This window comes from Budorcas taxicolor, chromosome 5 (assembly GCF_023091745.1).
Source record: "Budorcas taxicolor isolate Tak-1 chromosome 5, Takin1.1, whole genome shotgun sequence".
NCBI classification, from domain to species: Eukaryota; Metazoa; Chordata; class Mammalia; order Artiodactyla; family Bovidae; genus Budorcas; species Budorcas taxicolor.
In genome coordinates, this window is record NC_068914.1 from 159,047,360 (window position 1) to 159,064,213 (window position 16,854).

The 16,854-nt window shown below is 56.0% G+C and overlaps 1 protein-coding gene across 1 annotated transcript in view; it reads right to left on the reverse strand.

Moving 5' to 3' along the window:
- PHF21B (PHD finger protein 21B) overlaps positions 1–16,091 on the reverse strand; it is an 88,205-nt gene extending 72,114 nt beyond the window's left edge. Inside the window, exons 1-2 of the mRNA XM_052639838.1 lie at positions 16,038–16,091; positions 15,079–15,144 (exon numbers count right to left, since the gene is read on the reverse strand). Of these exons, the coding sequence (XP_052495798.1) occupies positions 15,079–15,144; positions 16,038–16,091 (120 nt within the window). The remainder of the gene's footprint in view (positions 1–15,078; positions 15,145–16,037) is intronic.
- Between the last annotated feature and the right edge of the window lie 763 nt (positions 16,092–16,854).

Sequence of the window (16,854 nt, forward strand, 5' to 3'; positions counted from 1 at the left end):
GCTGAAATCCGCCTTCTAAACGTACCTTCCAGGTTCTACTCTACATTCTGCCCCTTGAAAGGGCAGCTTTGGGACTTCTACGGTGGTCCAGTGGCTAAGACTCCACGATCCCAGTACAAGGAGCATAGGTTCAATTCCTAGTCAGGGAACTAGATTCCACAGGTTGCAACTAAGACCTGGGGCAACCAAACAAACAAATATTTTAAAAAAGAAAGAAAGAACCATTTTTTGTTCTTCATGGCAACCAGTTGGTGGTTTAAAGGCAGGGGCAAGCTGTCTGGAGAGGTCGGTCCCTGCCCTGTTCCATCTACTCTGGGACCTCCTTGCTTAGCTGTCACTGATTCGCCTGGCCACACTGGCCTTGACTAGAAACGCCCGGCACAACCCGTCTCAAGGCCTTTGCAGAGGCTGTTCCCTCTGCCCGGGACACTCTTCCTGCAGAGAATCATGAGGGTCCATCCTCCAGCTTCTTCTGTAGGCCTTGAGCCACGCCTGAGGGCCCTCTCGACCCCCCTCCCTCCCCCCGCCCCCTCTGCCGGAGCACCCATCACCTTCCCCTGGACCCTGGGACCCATCTATGACGCTTCCTGCCTGTTATCTGTCTCCCTTCTAGGACTGTGAGCACGCCTCTCTCCACCGCCGTGTCCCCAGCGCCCAGCACGTGGCATGTGCCAAACTGTCACCATTCAGCCCTCAGCGGAGGCTGCCGCCCTTACCATCTGAGCGTTCTCTTCTGCACGTGCCAGTGGGCACGCCCCGGGAGAAAACACCCAAGAGCCCGAGACACAGGGCTCTGCCTCCCTGTTCCCTTCCAGCCCCAGACGCCACACGTGCCTGGCCCCCAGGTCCAGCTCCTACTCTCAGCCCCAGGCAGGGGCTCCCTGCAACGTGTCCACCACCCAGCGCCTGCGGCTGTAACAATGTCCAGGGCCCCCCTGACCTCTGTCCACAGCAACACGGGTGACTGTTCTGCCCGATCTCTTGTCCATCCAGGACAAGCCCAGGGAAGGACCTTCCTGAGCCCATGTCCCCTTCACAGCGACAGCTGGGAGAAGGAGGTGGGTGATATAAGCAGATAAGGCTCGGTGAGGGCTGCCAAACTAGCTTAAGGAATAATCCTGCGTTCATCTGGGTGCATTTATCACTCCGAGACGCATTCATCACAGAGGAGAGTTGGTACCACTGATTGCAGGGAAGGCGGCTTGTCACTGGGTAACCTGCATCTCACATTAAATTCTGGATCACAGTCTCTAATAAGTATATATTTTTAATTGCATTTTCAAGTTCATTTACATGTGCAGATTGGCTTTCCGCCTGAGTGACATCAAAGGGAAACGCAGCGCCCTCCCTTCCTCTCCCCAACCCCCCCACCCCCCACCTTGTTTTCTTTCCTGGAGCAAAAAGCTTCCCCCCAAGTTGATGATGGCATCCCCCACAGACAGCCTGCAGGTATGCAGCCCCCAGGGAGGCCCCAAGAGACACCCCACATCTGCCATCTCAAGAAACTTTCTGAGGCCTCCACCCAAGAGCTCGAAAGGCAGCCATCATTTCCCCTGAAGACTGAGCTACACGTCCCCCTTCTCCGAATTACTGTCTTTTTATTGCCTTTTCTGTGTTGGAGGGTGACTTGGCAAACCCCGACAGACGCTTTCCTGTCTGTGAATGCTTCTTTACTTCCAAGAGCGGAGTTACGTGCAGGCATGGACCTTTCTGCAATTTACCTCCACCTACAGATCAAAGGTCAATCTGATAGACTACGTCCCAGAAAACAAACAGTTCCAGAATGCACCGTGTCCTGCGGAGCAACTGCTCTGAAAGTCTGATCACCTTTTGAACACCACCGCCTGAACACCACTGCGTCGAGCTCCCCTCAGCCCAGCTGTTGGCACAAGGACATCATGTGTGGGACCCCAGAACGTCTCACCCAGCAGCCGCCCGTGTGGGCAAGCAGCCTCTGAAACAGCAGCGAACAGAATTCAAGGCTTAAACAAAAATAGTGGACTTCCCGTGGGGCTGCGCTGCAGTCAGGACGATGGGGGGTGCCTGAGTGCCATCACCCCCCTGACTCGGGGCCAAAGTTTCAGCTGGGAGAAGGGGGCTTGGGGAGGCACTCTGCGAAGTCCTCCGGGTCTCGCCTACCCTACACTTTATGCCGTCAGACCACGTCTGGGGGGCTCATGCCCTCAGTCTCTACCGAATCTCAAGTTTCGGTCCCAGTCCCAGCTGTGGACACACACAAATCCCAGCTTTGTCTACGGAGACAAAGCGCAACTCGGGGCTTCTGTGCCAACAAAAAGCCACAGGTGCCCGGCTGCTTACCCAGGCAGTAGCGTCTCGGGGACACCACCAGATTCCTGCTTCTCATATGACTGTTAATATCCTGTTGATAACATCTCCCTCTAACAGCTGTCCCAGTAAAGGCGGGAATCACACCCAGCACGCAAGACACGTGCCCTCAAGACCCTCAGGACAGCCTTGCCCGGGAAGCAGCATCGCCCCCATTTTAAACCAAGGACCCAGACTACCGGCTCCTCCTAGGCTACTGGGGGCTGATGACCACTCAGCCCTGAACAGAAAAAAGAAAAATATCCCCCATGGACGTACTCTTTATGCTGCACTTTAACAAGATCACCACAGGTGCCAAGCAAAAAAAAAAAAAAAAGCAACTAAAAGCAAAACGCAGCCCATCTGAGACTTCAGGGACGCCCGCTGGTGGCACCCAGAGGTCATCACGGGAAGGAAGCTGTATCAGCAATTTCTCACCACACTCAGGAAACTGCAACACTCGGGAAACAATAAGTAATGAACCCAAAGAGGCGGGGGCAGAGGGGGCCAGGGAACCCAACTCAAGGAAACATGTTGGTTCCCTTCGAGAACAGAGGCCATTTCAAAACGAGAAGATGCCTCCCCCTTACAAAACAACAGCAATAATATTAAGAAGAAAAACTGAAGCAGCCAAGCAGGGAGGGGCTCAGGCCACAGCAGGATGAGAGGGCGAGGCTGCAGGTGCACTTGCTAGGGGTCAAGTCCAAACCTCCCACCGTGGACTCAGCTTCTCCACTGCGGAGACCCCTCTCTGCAGCCAGCCTGCCCCAGGCTCCCCACCCAGATGCCCAGCCCCTCCAATGTTCCATGACTTTCCACCGCAGTGTGAAGCTCCCACCCGTCATCACCAACGGCTGAGAACTCGCGGGCGGTTCCCTCTGACGTCCTAACTCCGTTTTCTTTTACCGGGACCTGCGCCCAGGCATGGCATGACTCCGAACTCTTCGTATGCAGAGCCAGAAGGGCTGTCCAGCATAGGGGCTAGGACTGAGAGGCCACAGTGACCCTGAGCTGGCCCGCGGCTCCTCCACTTGCCAGCTGTGTGACCTCGACAGGCCACTCAACCTCCCTGAGCTTCCGCCACCTCCCAAACAAAAAGGCAGGCCCCCCTCCAAAGGGCGGGGCGAATAGGGACCCAGTTGGTCCATGGAGACCACTGGCAGGGTCTTGCCCAGGGTCAGCATTGGATGGGAAAGCTGCGACCTGTGATGCCCAGGTCCCAGTTGTTGAAGACTCGCCGTGGCCAGAGCTTCACGTCTCGTCTCATTTAATCCTGGCAGGTGCCGCGTCCCGGTTTCCGGAGCGCTCCCCACACACCAGCACATGGCTGCCTCCCATGCTGCGCTGTTGGTTATTTCATTTTACAGCCCTCGAAGCACGGAGTTGGGTTTACAACTCCAGCCCACCCCATTGTAGAGCCTGCGCTCAACCCGTTTCTTACACGCCTCTTGGAGACAAAAGCTGAAAGCCTTGTGAGGACTTCCCTGGCAGTCCCAGTGCTTAAGACCCTGCGCTTCCACTGCAGAGGGCACAGGTTCAATCCCTGGTTAGAGAACTAAGATCTAAAGAAACTCAGAGACTGCAAGGAAAATCAAATCCAGGGTCCTATTTCCTTAAAAGCTATAAGTTCCAAACAGGGTGGGGGAGGTGAACAGTAGCTGCCCCCACTCCCCAGAAAGCTGTCTGTTTCCCCAAAGTCCTTCTGTGCCTGGGGCAAGGGTCTCAGAGCGCAAGCCAACACACAACCCTCAAGCTCCTCGTGTGTGACCTGAGACGCTGCCCCCGCGGAAGGGCCCCCACCACGAGCACGGCCCCGTGATGGGTTTCAACAGGCGGACCAGGTGGCGGCCACGTTCAGCATCACTCACACAAATGGGGTGAAAACCTGCAATGAACCCGTGATTCGGTCCTGGAAAGACAAAGGCGCTGGAGAAAAAAACTTGCTAAACCACAGAGCTGCTCATCATAGCCAGCAGCTCTAATGAGGCATCGTGGGATTACCAAAGTTATTATCAGAGTCATCGCAGTGAAAAAAATTCCAAGTTAATTGAAATCAATGGTACTGTTCCGACAGCAGGTGTTTTAAGAGGCTCACGAAACAAAGTCGGCTCCTTGGACTGGGAGAGATGGCACCGCCATCGTCCACCTCTACCAGGAGTGACAAGCAGCAAGGCTCCAAAGGGCGACCAGCAACAGAGCGAAGGTTCCAGCCCCACAGACACAGGGTAGGGTGTGGCAGGCGTGTCCTGGGGGCACCAAGGCCGCCAACGCATCCTAAGTCATTTCAGTCGTGTCTGACTCTCTGCGACCCCTTGGACTGTAGCCCCACAGGCTTCTCTGTCCGTGTGATTCTCCACGAAAGACTACTGGAGTGGGTTGCCATGCCCTTCTCCAGGGGATCTTCCCGACCCGGAGATCAAACCCAGGTCTCCTGGCAAGAATACTGGAGCAGGTTGTCATTTCCTTCTCCAGGGGATCTTCCAGACCCAGAGATGGCACCCACGTCTCTCATGCCTCCCTGCATCAGCAGGTGGGTTCTTTACCACTAGCGTCACCGCAGCCAGCACAGTTCTCTTCCAATCAACTCCTTAGCTCTGCTTGTTCGTTTACATACACTTGCTCATCTATGATCCGGATTCATTTCAACAACCCGGCAAGGCAGTTTTAACCACTACACCCGCTTTATGGAGGACACACAAGGACTTGCTGGAAGCTACTCCGCCAGAGGCAGGGGGCTGGGAGAGGAACCCTGGTGTCACCTCCAGCCCTCTGCTCTCCCGGCCACGCCGTGCTCTACTCTAGAGGCAGGGGGCCAACTAGAGACGGGGCGGGGCTGAAACAGAGGGCACCCTCTCGGGGCCCCGAGCCATCTGACCCTGGGGAGCTGCCCTTCTCTGACCTGTGCCACAGGAAAGACGCACCCACCCAGCCTGAGCCAAGTCATGAGATGACCCCAAAAAATCACAACATGTGTATCAAAGAGGTGTCGGAAAGGCTCGCTGGAGAACACGGGTGCTGGACACAGCTGGGTGCTGGGTGTGCGATCAGACTCTTGCTTCTCGCAGACGCGGATGTCACCTTCTCAGGGCGACCCCGGGCACCTCATCACAGCACATCGCCACCGGCTGAGCCCACTGTGAAGCCTCTCCAGTGCAGAGAGCTCCCGGGACAGGTCACGGGGGTTACACCTGTCTCCCAACTACCTGTGAGACTTGGTGTGAGCAGAGACCCAGGGAAACCACTTTGGAAGGGTGAAGCCTCATACCATGAGATGTCGCTGTTACTAACAACATCACCCCCGCACCCTCGCCAGGCAGGGGCTCGTGAAATGCTCGTGGAATTAAACCGAGCTGTTTCCAAGAGGTGCCCAGCACACAATGTCAAGGGTAACAAGCAAGCGTAGCAGTAGTATGCTCAGGAGCGTGCCCACGAAGCATGTTTCTCCGTGTTACACAGGCTGCGTGTGCACAGACCACAGCCTACGAACATCCCGGAGCCAGTGCTGCTCTGGCCCATATGCCCGGAGCGGGCAGAAGAGGGGTCACGGTCTACGAGCCTCACACCCGCGCTGTGAAGTTTCCCCCCAACAAGCAGGTGTTGCTTTTACACTAAAAACTTTGTGAAAAACAGAATTCTCCCTGAGCTCCTAATGTTACAGAGATGATAGGAAGGATGTTAACTGCTGCCTTCCTCAGTAAGAGTCTACTTCAGCGGGAGAAAGGTAAATTATTTTTCTTCACAAATCCCTCCTTTCATGTTCGTAATATAATCCTGGACAAATGATCAACTAATTTTATACAGACTGCATAGACAGCGTGCATATTTACTGGCGCAGATCAATATGGCCCCTGAACACTGTGGGTTTGAACAGCTTGGGTCCACTTGCACACATATCCTTTTCAGTAGTAAACACTGCAGTCCTACGTGGATGGCTGGTTGAACCCGATGATACCGAGTCCCTATCTTATATGGAGGACCGACTATATGCTGACCCCCCTTGTTCAAGGGTCAACTATACTATTCCTTATTATACAATTTATAAATAGTCTAAATAAGATCAGTAATAAAAGTGCAACCATGTGTTATGTACGCACATACGCACTTTTCTTCCTTATACCAACTGAGCAGAGTTGCCCCAAGTCGCCTTCTAGAAACATCCCCCACTCACTTCTCAGCTGTAAGGAGCTCTGTGGAAGGCAGGAGGAGAAGGGTCCGCACACTGCCCCCTGCCCTCAAGCCTGTCAGCCTCCTCTCCACATCACACATGGGTGTCACTGTCCCCGCAATAACCTCCCACACAGGTGACAGACACTAGGGCGCGCGTTCGGCCGGCCGGGCCACACAGGGAGTGAACTCAGCCCTCCTTCACCCTCCTCCCGACTTCCCTCATGGCCCAGATGGTAAAGTTCAGTTCAGTTCAGTCGCTCAGTTGTGTCCGACTCTTTGCAACCCCATGAATCGCAGCACGCCAGGCCTCCCTGTCCATCACCAACTCCCAGAGTTCACTCAGACTCACGTCCATCGAGTCGGTGATGCCATCTAGCCATCTCATCCTCTGTCGTCCCTTCTCCTCCTGCCCCCAATCCCTCCCAGCATCAGTCTTTTCCAATGAGTCAACTCTTCGCATGAGGTGGCCAAAGTACTGGAGTTTCAGCTTTAGCATCATTCCTTCCAAAGAAATCCCAGGGCTGATCTCCTTCAGAATGGACTGGTTGGATCTCCTTGCAGTCCAAGGGACTCTCAAGAGTCTTCTCCAACAGCACAGTTCAAACGCATCAATTCTTCGGCGCTCAGCCTTCTTCACAGTCCAACTCTCACATCCATACATGACCACTGGAAAAACCATAGCCTTGACTAGATGGACTTTAGTCGGTAAAGTAATGTCTCTGCTTTCAAATATGCTATCTAGGTTGGTCATAACTTTTCTTCCAAGGAGTAAGCGTCTTTTAATTTCATGGCTGCAGTCACCATCTGCTGTGATTCTGGAGCCCAAAAATATAAAGTCCGCCACTATTTCCACTGTTTCCCCATCTATTTCCCATGAAGTGATGGGACCAGATGCCATGATCTTCGTTTTCTGAATGTTGAGCTTTAAGCCAACTTTTCACTCTCCTCTTTCATCAAGAGGCTTTTTAGTTCCTCTTCACTTTCTGCCATAAGGGTGGTGTCATCTGCATATCTGAGATTATTGATATTTCTCCCGGCAATCTTGATTCCAGCTTGTGTTTCTTCCAGTCCAGCATTTCTCATGATGTACTCTGCATATAAGTTAAAAGTATCTGCCCACAATGCAGGAGGCCTGTGTTCGATCAGGAAGATCCCCTGGAGAAGTGATCGGCAACCCACTCCAGTATTCTTGCCTGAAGAATCCCATGGACCAAGGAGCCCAGCGGGCTATAGTCCATAGGGTCGCAAAGAGTCGGACACAACCCAGCGACTAACACACCTTCTCACTCCCCCTCCTCTTAAGCTGCCCTAAAGCCCCAGGTCGTCTCCCAGACCTGGCACACAACCCAGGCCCTTTGCTTGGCATTCAGCGTCTTCCTGGCTCCAGCCCCAGCCTTGCCCTCTCTGCTGTCTGCCTGTCTCTCTCTCTTCCATGCTTCAACTGCTGGAAACTTGCCCACACCTGCAGGTCTCCTTGGGCCATTAGCTCTTAGCTGGGACACCAGCTCCTCCCGAACATGACCCCAGGCTTCCTGGAAGCCCCTTCTCCCCCAGGAAACTGTCTCTCATCTCCAGGGGCCTGCACAGCATGGTTTTCACAGGATTTTCTGGAATTCCCTTGACACATGGTCATCTATACCTCACTCTCTTGTGAGGTTTCCGAGACCAGAGGAGCTGCTGGTCTCACCTCTATGCTGCTCATTCCAAACGCAGGATTTTAAAAACCTGTTTCCTGCACGCCTACAGAGGACAACTCCTGGGACTCCTCTGGGGCTGGTTGCTGGTCCCCGCCAACCCACACACCCATCTTCTTAGTCATTTGCCCGTTCCACCAACACACATCCAGCACCACAAGGCACTGCTCTCAGAACCTGGGCAAAGGGGTGGAGAGCGCAGCCCCTGCCCCTCAGGGAGCTTCCGGTCTAGCAGGGACAGTGGACTTCCATGAAGAGATGACGATGGTAATGGCCAGCGGTCTCCAGAGCGGAAGATGCTCATGGTACCCGAGGCCCCTGCTGTGGAGCAGCCCAGGAGCAGCACTGTAGGGGGGTGGGGGGCAGGTGAGGGTCCCAGTGCAGAGGTCGAGCAGGGGCGCAGGACCAGCCCCCCACAGAGCAGCGGGAAACCACCAGAAGGGCTTCCTCAAGGAGCACTGTGATCTCGATCCGGTTCCAAGATGCTCACGCTAACTGAAGATGAACCGGAGACGCACAAGGAAACGTAGTACACTGTTCCCAAGAGCCTGGGGGTGGAAACCACCCAAATGCCCATCAGCTGGTGAACGGGCACAGGACGAGATCTCCCGTACGACGGAAGATCATTCAGACTTAAGAAGGAACCAAGTCCAACACGCTACAACTTGGGTGGACCTTGAAACATTCTGCTCGGTGAACGCAGCCCAGCAGACAAAACCACATGGTATGACTCCACTTGTGCGCGGGTGCAGAACAGGCAACTCTGCAGTGACAGAAAGCAGGCCTGCAGACAGGAAGCGAACGAGTGGACGCCTGCGGCCTGGCACGGGGATGCAAGGGGCGAGACCCGAAGGCTTTCTCACTGAGAGGATGAAAATGTTCTAAACGTTTTTTCTTGATTTTTGTTAGTCGATCTACAATGTTCTGCTAGCCTCTGCTGTACAGTGAAGTGAATCAGTTATGCTGCTTTTGTGGCTTAGCCGTCGCTAAGCCGTCTCCAGTCCTTGTGACCCGTGGACTGCAGCCCGCCAGGCTCCTCTGTCCATGCGATTTCCCAGGCTAGAATACTGGAGTGAGCTGCCATTTCCCTCTCCGGGGGATCTTCCCAACACAGGGATGGAACTCGCGTCTCCTGCATTGGCAGGCGGATTCTTTACCAACTGAGCCACCCGGGCATCAGTTTTATATATATATATATATACACCTCCACTTTTTTTTAGATTCTTTCCCCACACAGGTCACTATAGAGCACTGAGTAGCATTCCCTGCGCTATACAGCAGGCCTGATTAGCTATCCATTTTATACATACACTTCCCTCTCTGGTAACCATAAGTTTGTTTTCTACATCTGAGACTCTATTTCTGTTCTGTAAAGAAGTTCATTTGCATCAATTTTTTAGATTCCACATATAAGCAATATCATATGTTTATCTTTCTACTGATTTTTCACTATGACGATCTCTAGGTCCATCTGCGTTGCCGCAAGAGGCATTATTTTGCTCTTAGAGACATCACTTTACCAACAAAGGTCCGTCTAGTCAAAGCTAGTCATGTATGGATGTGAGAGTTGGACTATGAAGAAGGCTGAGTGCCAAACAATCACTGCTTTTGAACTGCGGTGCTGGAAAAGACTCTTGAGAGTCCCTTGGACAGCAAGGAGATCAAACCAGTCAAACCTAAAGGAAATCAACCCTGAAAATTCACTGGAAGGATTGATGCTGAGGCTAAAGCTCCAATACTTTGGCCACCTGATGCAAAGAGCCAATTCACTGGAAAAGACCCTGATGCTGGGAAAGACTGAGGGCAGGAGGAAAAAGCAGCAACAGAGGATGAAATGGTTGGATGGCACCACTGACTCAGTGGACATGAGTTTGAGCAAGCTCCAGGTGATAGGGATGGACAGGGGAGCCTGGTGTGCTGCGGTCCGTGGGGTCGCGGAGAATCAGACACGACTTGGCAACCGAACAACAACGGCTGGGTAATACTCTGAAGTAATACTCTGGCCACCTGATACGAAGAGCTGGGTCACTGGAAAAGACCCTGATGCTGAGTAAGACAGAAGGCAAAAGGAGAAGGGGGAGGCAGAGGATGAGATGGTTAGATAGCAACATCAACTCAATGGACATTAATTTGAGCCAACTCTGAGAGATAGTCGAGGACAGAGAAGCCTGGTGCGCTGCAGTCCATGTGGTCGAAAAGAATCTAACATAACTGAGAGACTGAACAACAATATTCTGAAAATATTCTAAAACTGATGGTGGTGATCAGCTGCAAATATCTGTGAAGGTATAAAAAATACTTGACTGTACACTTTAAATGGGTGAAGTACGAAATATCTGAATTCTATTTCAATAATGTTTTTTAACTGGTTGCAGTGAGAAGGCTACAGCAATCTTCCAGCTAAGAGATAATGGGGGAGGGACCAGACGGGAAGAGAGACTCCGGGAAAACGCGGCTTGGATAAAAGTGTGGGTCCTAGAGAAGTGTGGGTCCCCTTGGCTGTGGAGGGGGTTTGGGGGGAGTAAGGGGTCACGGCCAAGCAGGGGGCACTTGGGGAAAGCCAGGACTGAGCCCCTTCTGCCCCAACCCTGTGCTCGTTTCCAGACTGTAAAAGATGGAGAGAATATGTTTTCTTCTTCCCATGTAAAGGTGCTATTTGAAGAATGACATCTTGAACTCTAGGTGAGGGAGACTGACATTTAGCCTCCTAGATTAGCACAGACTCGGGGTCAGAGCCTGGAGAATGGAACATCCTTTAATGGAAGGGTTGAAAGCAACTGGGAAGCATTCAGAATAGACCCACCCTGCAGTTCTGTTCGGTGAACGCTTCCACCGTGGGACCCCTCGGGTGTCCACCAGAGCTAGTGAATCACAGTGAAGACGTGATTCAGTGCCTGAGCAAATGCCACATACATAATACCTTTCAAGAAGACATATTTTTATTGCTGCACTTGAGGACAGCCCCTCGGAATCCAGAGTTCATCAAATCGATGCATCGGGCAGCATGCAAGGCCCCAAGTTCACTGGGCAGTGCAGTGGTGGGGGGGGGGGGGGGCGGGGAAGCAGGGGAGTAAGGTCTCTGCCTGACCAGCATGCCCTGCAGTTCATACCGGAGATCCTCTTACTCCAAGGTGAAGCTGAACTTGGGTGAAGATGCCTGCTTCACATGGCGTTTGTGTTGTGCTGAGAACTCCAAAGAAGGAAAAAAAAAAAAACCCTGCGGTATTTATGATGGGCCTGTTATTTACGCGGAAGTGCTTGTTGCTTGACAATTTAGATAAAAATGTTACTGCTTCTCTGCATGCCGCTACAAATTCATGGCGTAAAACCACTGGAGCAACTAATGGAGACTTCACACATCATATCTTGTTAAAGACAAGAGGTCCTTCCTCCATGGGGGTCACACCCCAGTGGTGGGGGGGCCACCCCCGGAACGCAGCCTGGCCACCGAGGGCTGCTGACCAACTACCCACAGCTCCGGCTTTTTTTTAAAAAAAGAAAAAACATAAACTCTGTTTTCAATTAGCCTGGCCACCAAGGGCTACTGACCAACTCCTACAGCTTCCTCTTTTTTAAAAAAAAACAAACAAGTGAACTCTGTTTTCAAACAGCAAGGTCCTACAGATGCTGGTTTCCCATTTATCCTCTAGTCCAGCAATGGTGGAAGAAACGCTGGACACTCACAGACAATTTGTATCTCTCTACTTCTGACCAAGGAACAACCTATCTACTCCTAGGAAGTCCTGGAAAAACATCTCCAAGCCCTCGTCCGTGCTTCCAGAAGTAACTGAAAAAAATTCCAGTGCCAAGGGCACAAATGGGAAATTGATGGCTAGGCACCAAAAGATATTACTCGATGCTATTGTATTTCTAACAAATGTGGATAATGAGGTCATCCGTCCATTTTACTATCCAGTTCATCACTTTCACGGGTGCACTTTTAATTGAAACTTAACCTTTATATGCCATCGTCCAAGCGGCAGCAGGACAGAAACACATCTCCGGAGGGGAAGATGGTGTGAGTTTTTCCCCCAAGCAAATCTCTCAAGCAACACTACCCTTACTTTTCTGTTGAGTTGAAAGCAAACTCTGAAACACTACTGGCTTCTTCAGCTCTGATCGTCCATTCCAGCCCCTTGGGCAGGTGCTGGGATAACCAAGCAGAGCCCATCACCCCTCTTCGAGAGACCCCCGGTGCAGCACTTAATCACCTCCAAGGGCTCATTCCTCCGACCCCTTCCCCAGCCAAGCTGCCAATCTCCACCAAACTCTCCCAAGGAGACAGAGGTGAGTAAATGTTAAGTCTACTAACTCATTTCATAGGTGACCTCTGAAAGATTCCACCGCGGAGCTCGGGAGAGCCGAGGCAGCTTTATTAGCATGCTACACCACGGCCCCAGCTCCCTCCCTCCCTCTTTTATGAGCCCCTGCTATATAAAATGCCACAAAGGAAAAAGGAAAAACAACCCGCTCACAGTGACAAACACAAGTTCCTATGGCCAGGACAAACGCTGGCCGCTTCCCAGACGTTATTTTTAGTCATCTCAGACAGAAATATTTTTAAAAGGTCAGGGAACAAAAGTTTTCCTTGTTCTCTTTCTTCCTTTTTTTAAACACACACTCACACACACAAAAAAGATGGAGGTACATTCCGTTCAGCAGCATCCTTCTCCGAGTTCAGATTTAAAGGCAAAGGCAGACTGGCGTAGGACGGCTCCTCCCCGCACCCCCCGCCCCCACCAGCGGCACCCGCAACCTTCAAACACGATTTTCAAATGTTTCTCTCCCCGGCCTCATCTAAATTCAGGCATGACAGATAATAAATAGCTACTCATTTACTATCATCATAAAAATTAAAACAGCCTGGAAATAGTTGCTACAATACAGAAAGGAGCAAACCTAAGCTCCGAAAAGCCACTCCAAATAGTGAAACTATTGCCACGTATTGTAGAAGCACACATAAAGAGACATTGTTGCGAGGAGAGCTGCCGGCTTAGTGGAATTTTCTCTTTTAAACCTTCTACTCGGAGCAGAAGAGTCAACAACTTGCCGTTTTACCCGGGGGGGGGGGGGGGGGGAAGGAGCTTAGGAACCCTCATCTATCACAAGGTACCAGATTTGGTGATGGATTTTTTATTTTTAAGTATGTGATTTGATTTCACACAGTGATTAAACATCTTTGTGCTCAGCGCAGAAGGGTCTCCCAACCCCTCCCCCTCCAAAAATGGCATCAAAGCAATCAAAATGGTAATGCAGGGCCTGGGTCCCCTCCCCCGCTCCCCCCCCCCCCGCGAACTCCCCGACTTCGCCGGAGCCGCGCGCCGGGCGCCCCCCCTTCTCCGACGGGAATGGAAGCTTCCACTCCCGGGCGGGGGCGCGCGGCCGGGGAGGGGGGCCGCGGCACCGCGGGAAAGGGGTTAACGCGTTCGTCCCCACCGGCGCGTCCAGCCCGACGCCCCCGACCAGGAGCCGACCCACGGCCGCAGCCGTCTTTTTTTCCGCAGCCCCCGGCCCCCGCCTCCTCTTCTGCACGCCCCCCGTTCCACCACTTTGCAACTTTAAAAAGATTCGAAACGCACACCCGGCCTCCGAGTTCTCCCTCGCCGGGGTCGCCGCCAACCCCCGCCAGCCACGTCCGCGTCTCGCCCCTACACCGACCATCCCTCCGGGGAGCAGGGGGTACTTCGGATCTAGCCCGCCCCCGACCCGGAGTTGAGGGAGCGAGAAGGGGACCAGATCGGGGGGCGGGGGCGGGGGCGGTCCAAGTTTGAAGCTGACGCCGGCGGCCGGCATTCCGAAGGAAGCGCGATCGAAGGCCCGGGGGGCAGGAGGGGGGGCGAGGCGGGGCGGGGCGGGGCGGGGGGAGCGGGCCAGCGGGGCGGGCGGAGGGAGGGGAGGAGGGGGCCGCGGGGACGGAGCCGGCGCCCCCGCCCCCGCCAGCCTCGGAGCCCCGGGAGCGCCATTGGCTGCGCCGCTCAAAGTTCTCGGCTTGGGAAAGGGGCGGGGGTGCCAGTGGGGAGGGGGCGTGGGGGGAGGGGCGCCGAGGGGGAGGGGCGGGGGCGGGGAGGGAGAGGGGGCGGGGCGCGCGGCTGGCCGCGCTCCGGCGGCGGCGGCCTCTGTTCGCGGTGCTGAAACCCCTCTAGCGCTGAGCTCCGCGCAACTAAGTCACAATGGACAACTTTTCCTCACCGAGGGGGCCGGGAGGGGTCGGTGGCCGGGCCCCCCGCCCCCCCACCTCTACGGCGAGCAGCTCCTCGCGGGCCCCAGTGGACACCCGATGCCCGAAGACCCAAAGTTGGGCAGAACCGAGGGGTCCCGGGGGCGCCTTTCTTTTGTTCCCCGGGAGCTGGCTGGCGTCAGGTTCCGAGAATAAAAGTGATGCCGGAGAAGTGGGAGGGGAGGGGGGAGCCCGGAGGAAGAACGATTTCTTTCAGATTTGCGCCGTAAACCACCCCCCCCAATCCACTTCCAAGGAGTTTGGTGTCCAGGCCCGAATGACCGCCCCCTCTCTCCGCCCCCTGACGCCCGGGGGAGGCCGGGGACGGGGGTGGGGGGGGGGACACCGAGCGGGAGAAATGTCCACATTCCCAAAACATGTCCACCAACTCAAAATGGACGCCGGGCTGCTCGCCGCCTTTTAAGGGCAGCTTCTCTCCTTCGGCCACGGCAGGAGCCGCGCTGCCCCTCGCCTCGGCCTCCAAGACCCTGGCCCCTTCTTCCCAGAAGCAGGGGATGGGCGGGTAACTTTGAAGACCGCAGAGACTCCTTTGGGAGTCTGAGCGCGCGGCGCCGAGGCCAGCACTTTTTAGGGTGCTACCCAAGTGCCCGGTGACCCCCTCCTAGTCCCCCCACCCCGCCACCCTGGACGGGGGACAGGCTCTGGCTCGCTTACTTGTTTGTCGCTGAGCGCGGCGATCCGGGGCTGCCGCTCGTGCAGCTGTTTCTTGAGGTCGCCGTTCTGCGGAAACACGGAGGCGCGGGCTCAGGCCGGCCGCCCCGGGGTAGGAGGGGTCCAGTGCGCCCGGGGCCCCGCGGGGCCGCCGCCCCCACCCCGCCCGAGTTCTCCCGGCCGCGTCCCGCACGCGAGGTGGCCGGGCAGTGCCGCGCGGGGCCGCTTACCTGTGGCTGCCGCCTCATCGGGGCAGCTCGCGGGGCGGGGCGGGGGCCGCGGCCACCCGGCGGCGCGCCCCGAGCCGTGCAAGTTTGCAGGCCGGGGTGCGTGTGCGAGGGAGTGTGAGTGTGTGCCGGGGGTAGGGGGGAGGAACAAAGAGCCAAGTAAACACGGCAAGTCCGTGTCGAGCAAAGCTCATAAATATTCAAGTCGCGTCCTAATCTCCCCAACACATACACACACACGCGCGCGCGCGCGCACGCCGCAACACCGCCCGGGCTCCGGCCGCCGAGCCGCTGTTCGCCCAAACAACAACTGCCAAAACTACTTTTGCAAACTGTGCAGGATTGCACCGGGGGGGTGGGGGCGGAGGGGGTGGGCGTACTCACTCACACTCACACACACACACATACCGGGCAAGCGCACGCAGGGGGCCCTCTCCCGGGACGTCCCCCTCGTCCTGCAGATCCTGCCCGAGAAAGAGAAGACACTGGGTTCGGGTCCCACGTGCTCCCGATCCCTCAAACTGTGCAGGATTGCACGAAACGGAGGGGGGCGGCGCAGAGAGGAAGCCCAAAAGGGAGTCCGTTCATGTACACACTCCCCCCATCCCTGGGGCAGCAGGCTTAAAGGAGGGGGCTTCTCCAGCTCTGCGCGCCCTGCGACGAAAAGGACGCCGGGCTCCGGACCCCGGACCCCGGACCCCCGCCCCCCGAGGCCAGCAGCCCCCGACCGCCTACCTGGTGGCGCGCGAGTTCCACGGCGAGCGCCTCGGGCCGGCTCTGCAGCTCCATCTCGGCAACTTGGGCAGCACTTTGCGCTCACTTTGGCCCCGGCTCCCGGGGAGTTGCGCGGCTCCGCGGGGGTCGGGACGGACGCGGGCAGATCGGGTCTCCCTGGATGGTGGGGCGGGGCGCGGGGGGTGGACACGAGCCCCCTCCCCCACGGCCGAAAAGGCAGGGAGGGGGGTCTGGAGAGCGGAGTGGGGAGAGAAAGGCGGCCGCGCGCCCCCTCAACTCCTTAGGCAGCCCGGCAAGTTGCGCCGAGTTCCGGGGCTGCGGGCGCGGCCAGGCGCATGGCCCCCCCGACTCCCGGCCCCGGCGCCGGGAACCCCCGCGCAGCCCCTGCGCGAGCTGCGGGGCGGCAGGGACTATATTTCCTCCGGCGCGCGCCTGGATCTCGCTGGGGCCTCGGCAAAGTTGTGCCTCGGCACGATGCTAATTCGGGCAGTGCCCGGATGCAGCGGGCCGGGGCGGCGGGGGGCGGGGCCCGACCGCGAGCCCGCCCCTGCTCGGCCCCGCCCCCTGGCCTCGCCCCGCCCCCAGCCGCCCCTACCCCGCCCCGCCCGCGCTTGCGCACTGCCGCCCCGCCGCGACCCGGCGCCGGGATCGCCGAACAAAAGTGGCTCCTGGCGGCGCTCCCGGCCGCTCTTCTTCTCCGCCCCCACCTCCAGCCAAACCAGCGGGAAACGGGACCACGTCAACCCGAGGTTAGGGACACTTTCCAATGGGACGGGAGATGGCCCACTTTCCCATTCCTGGTCTCCTCTGGCTCTCG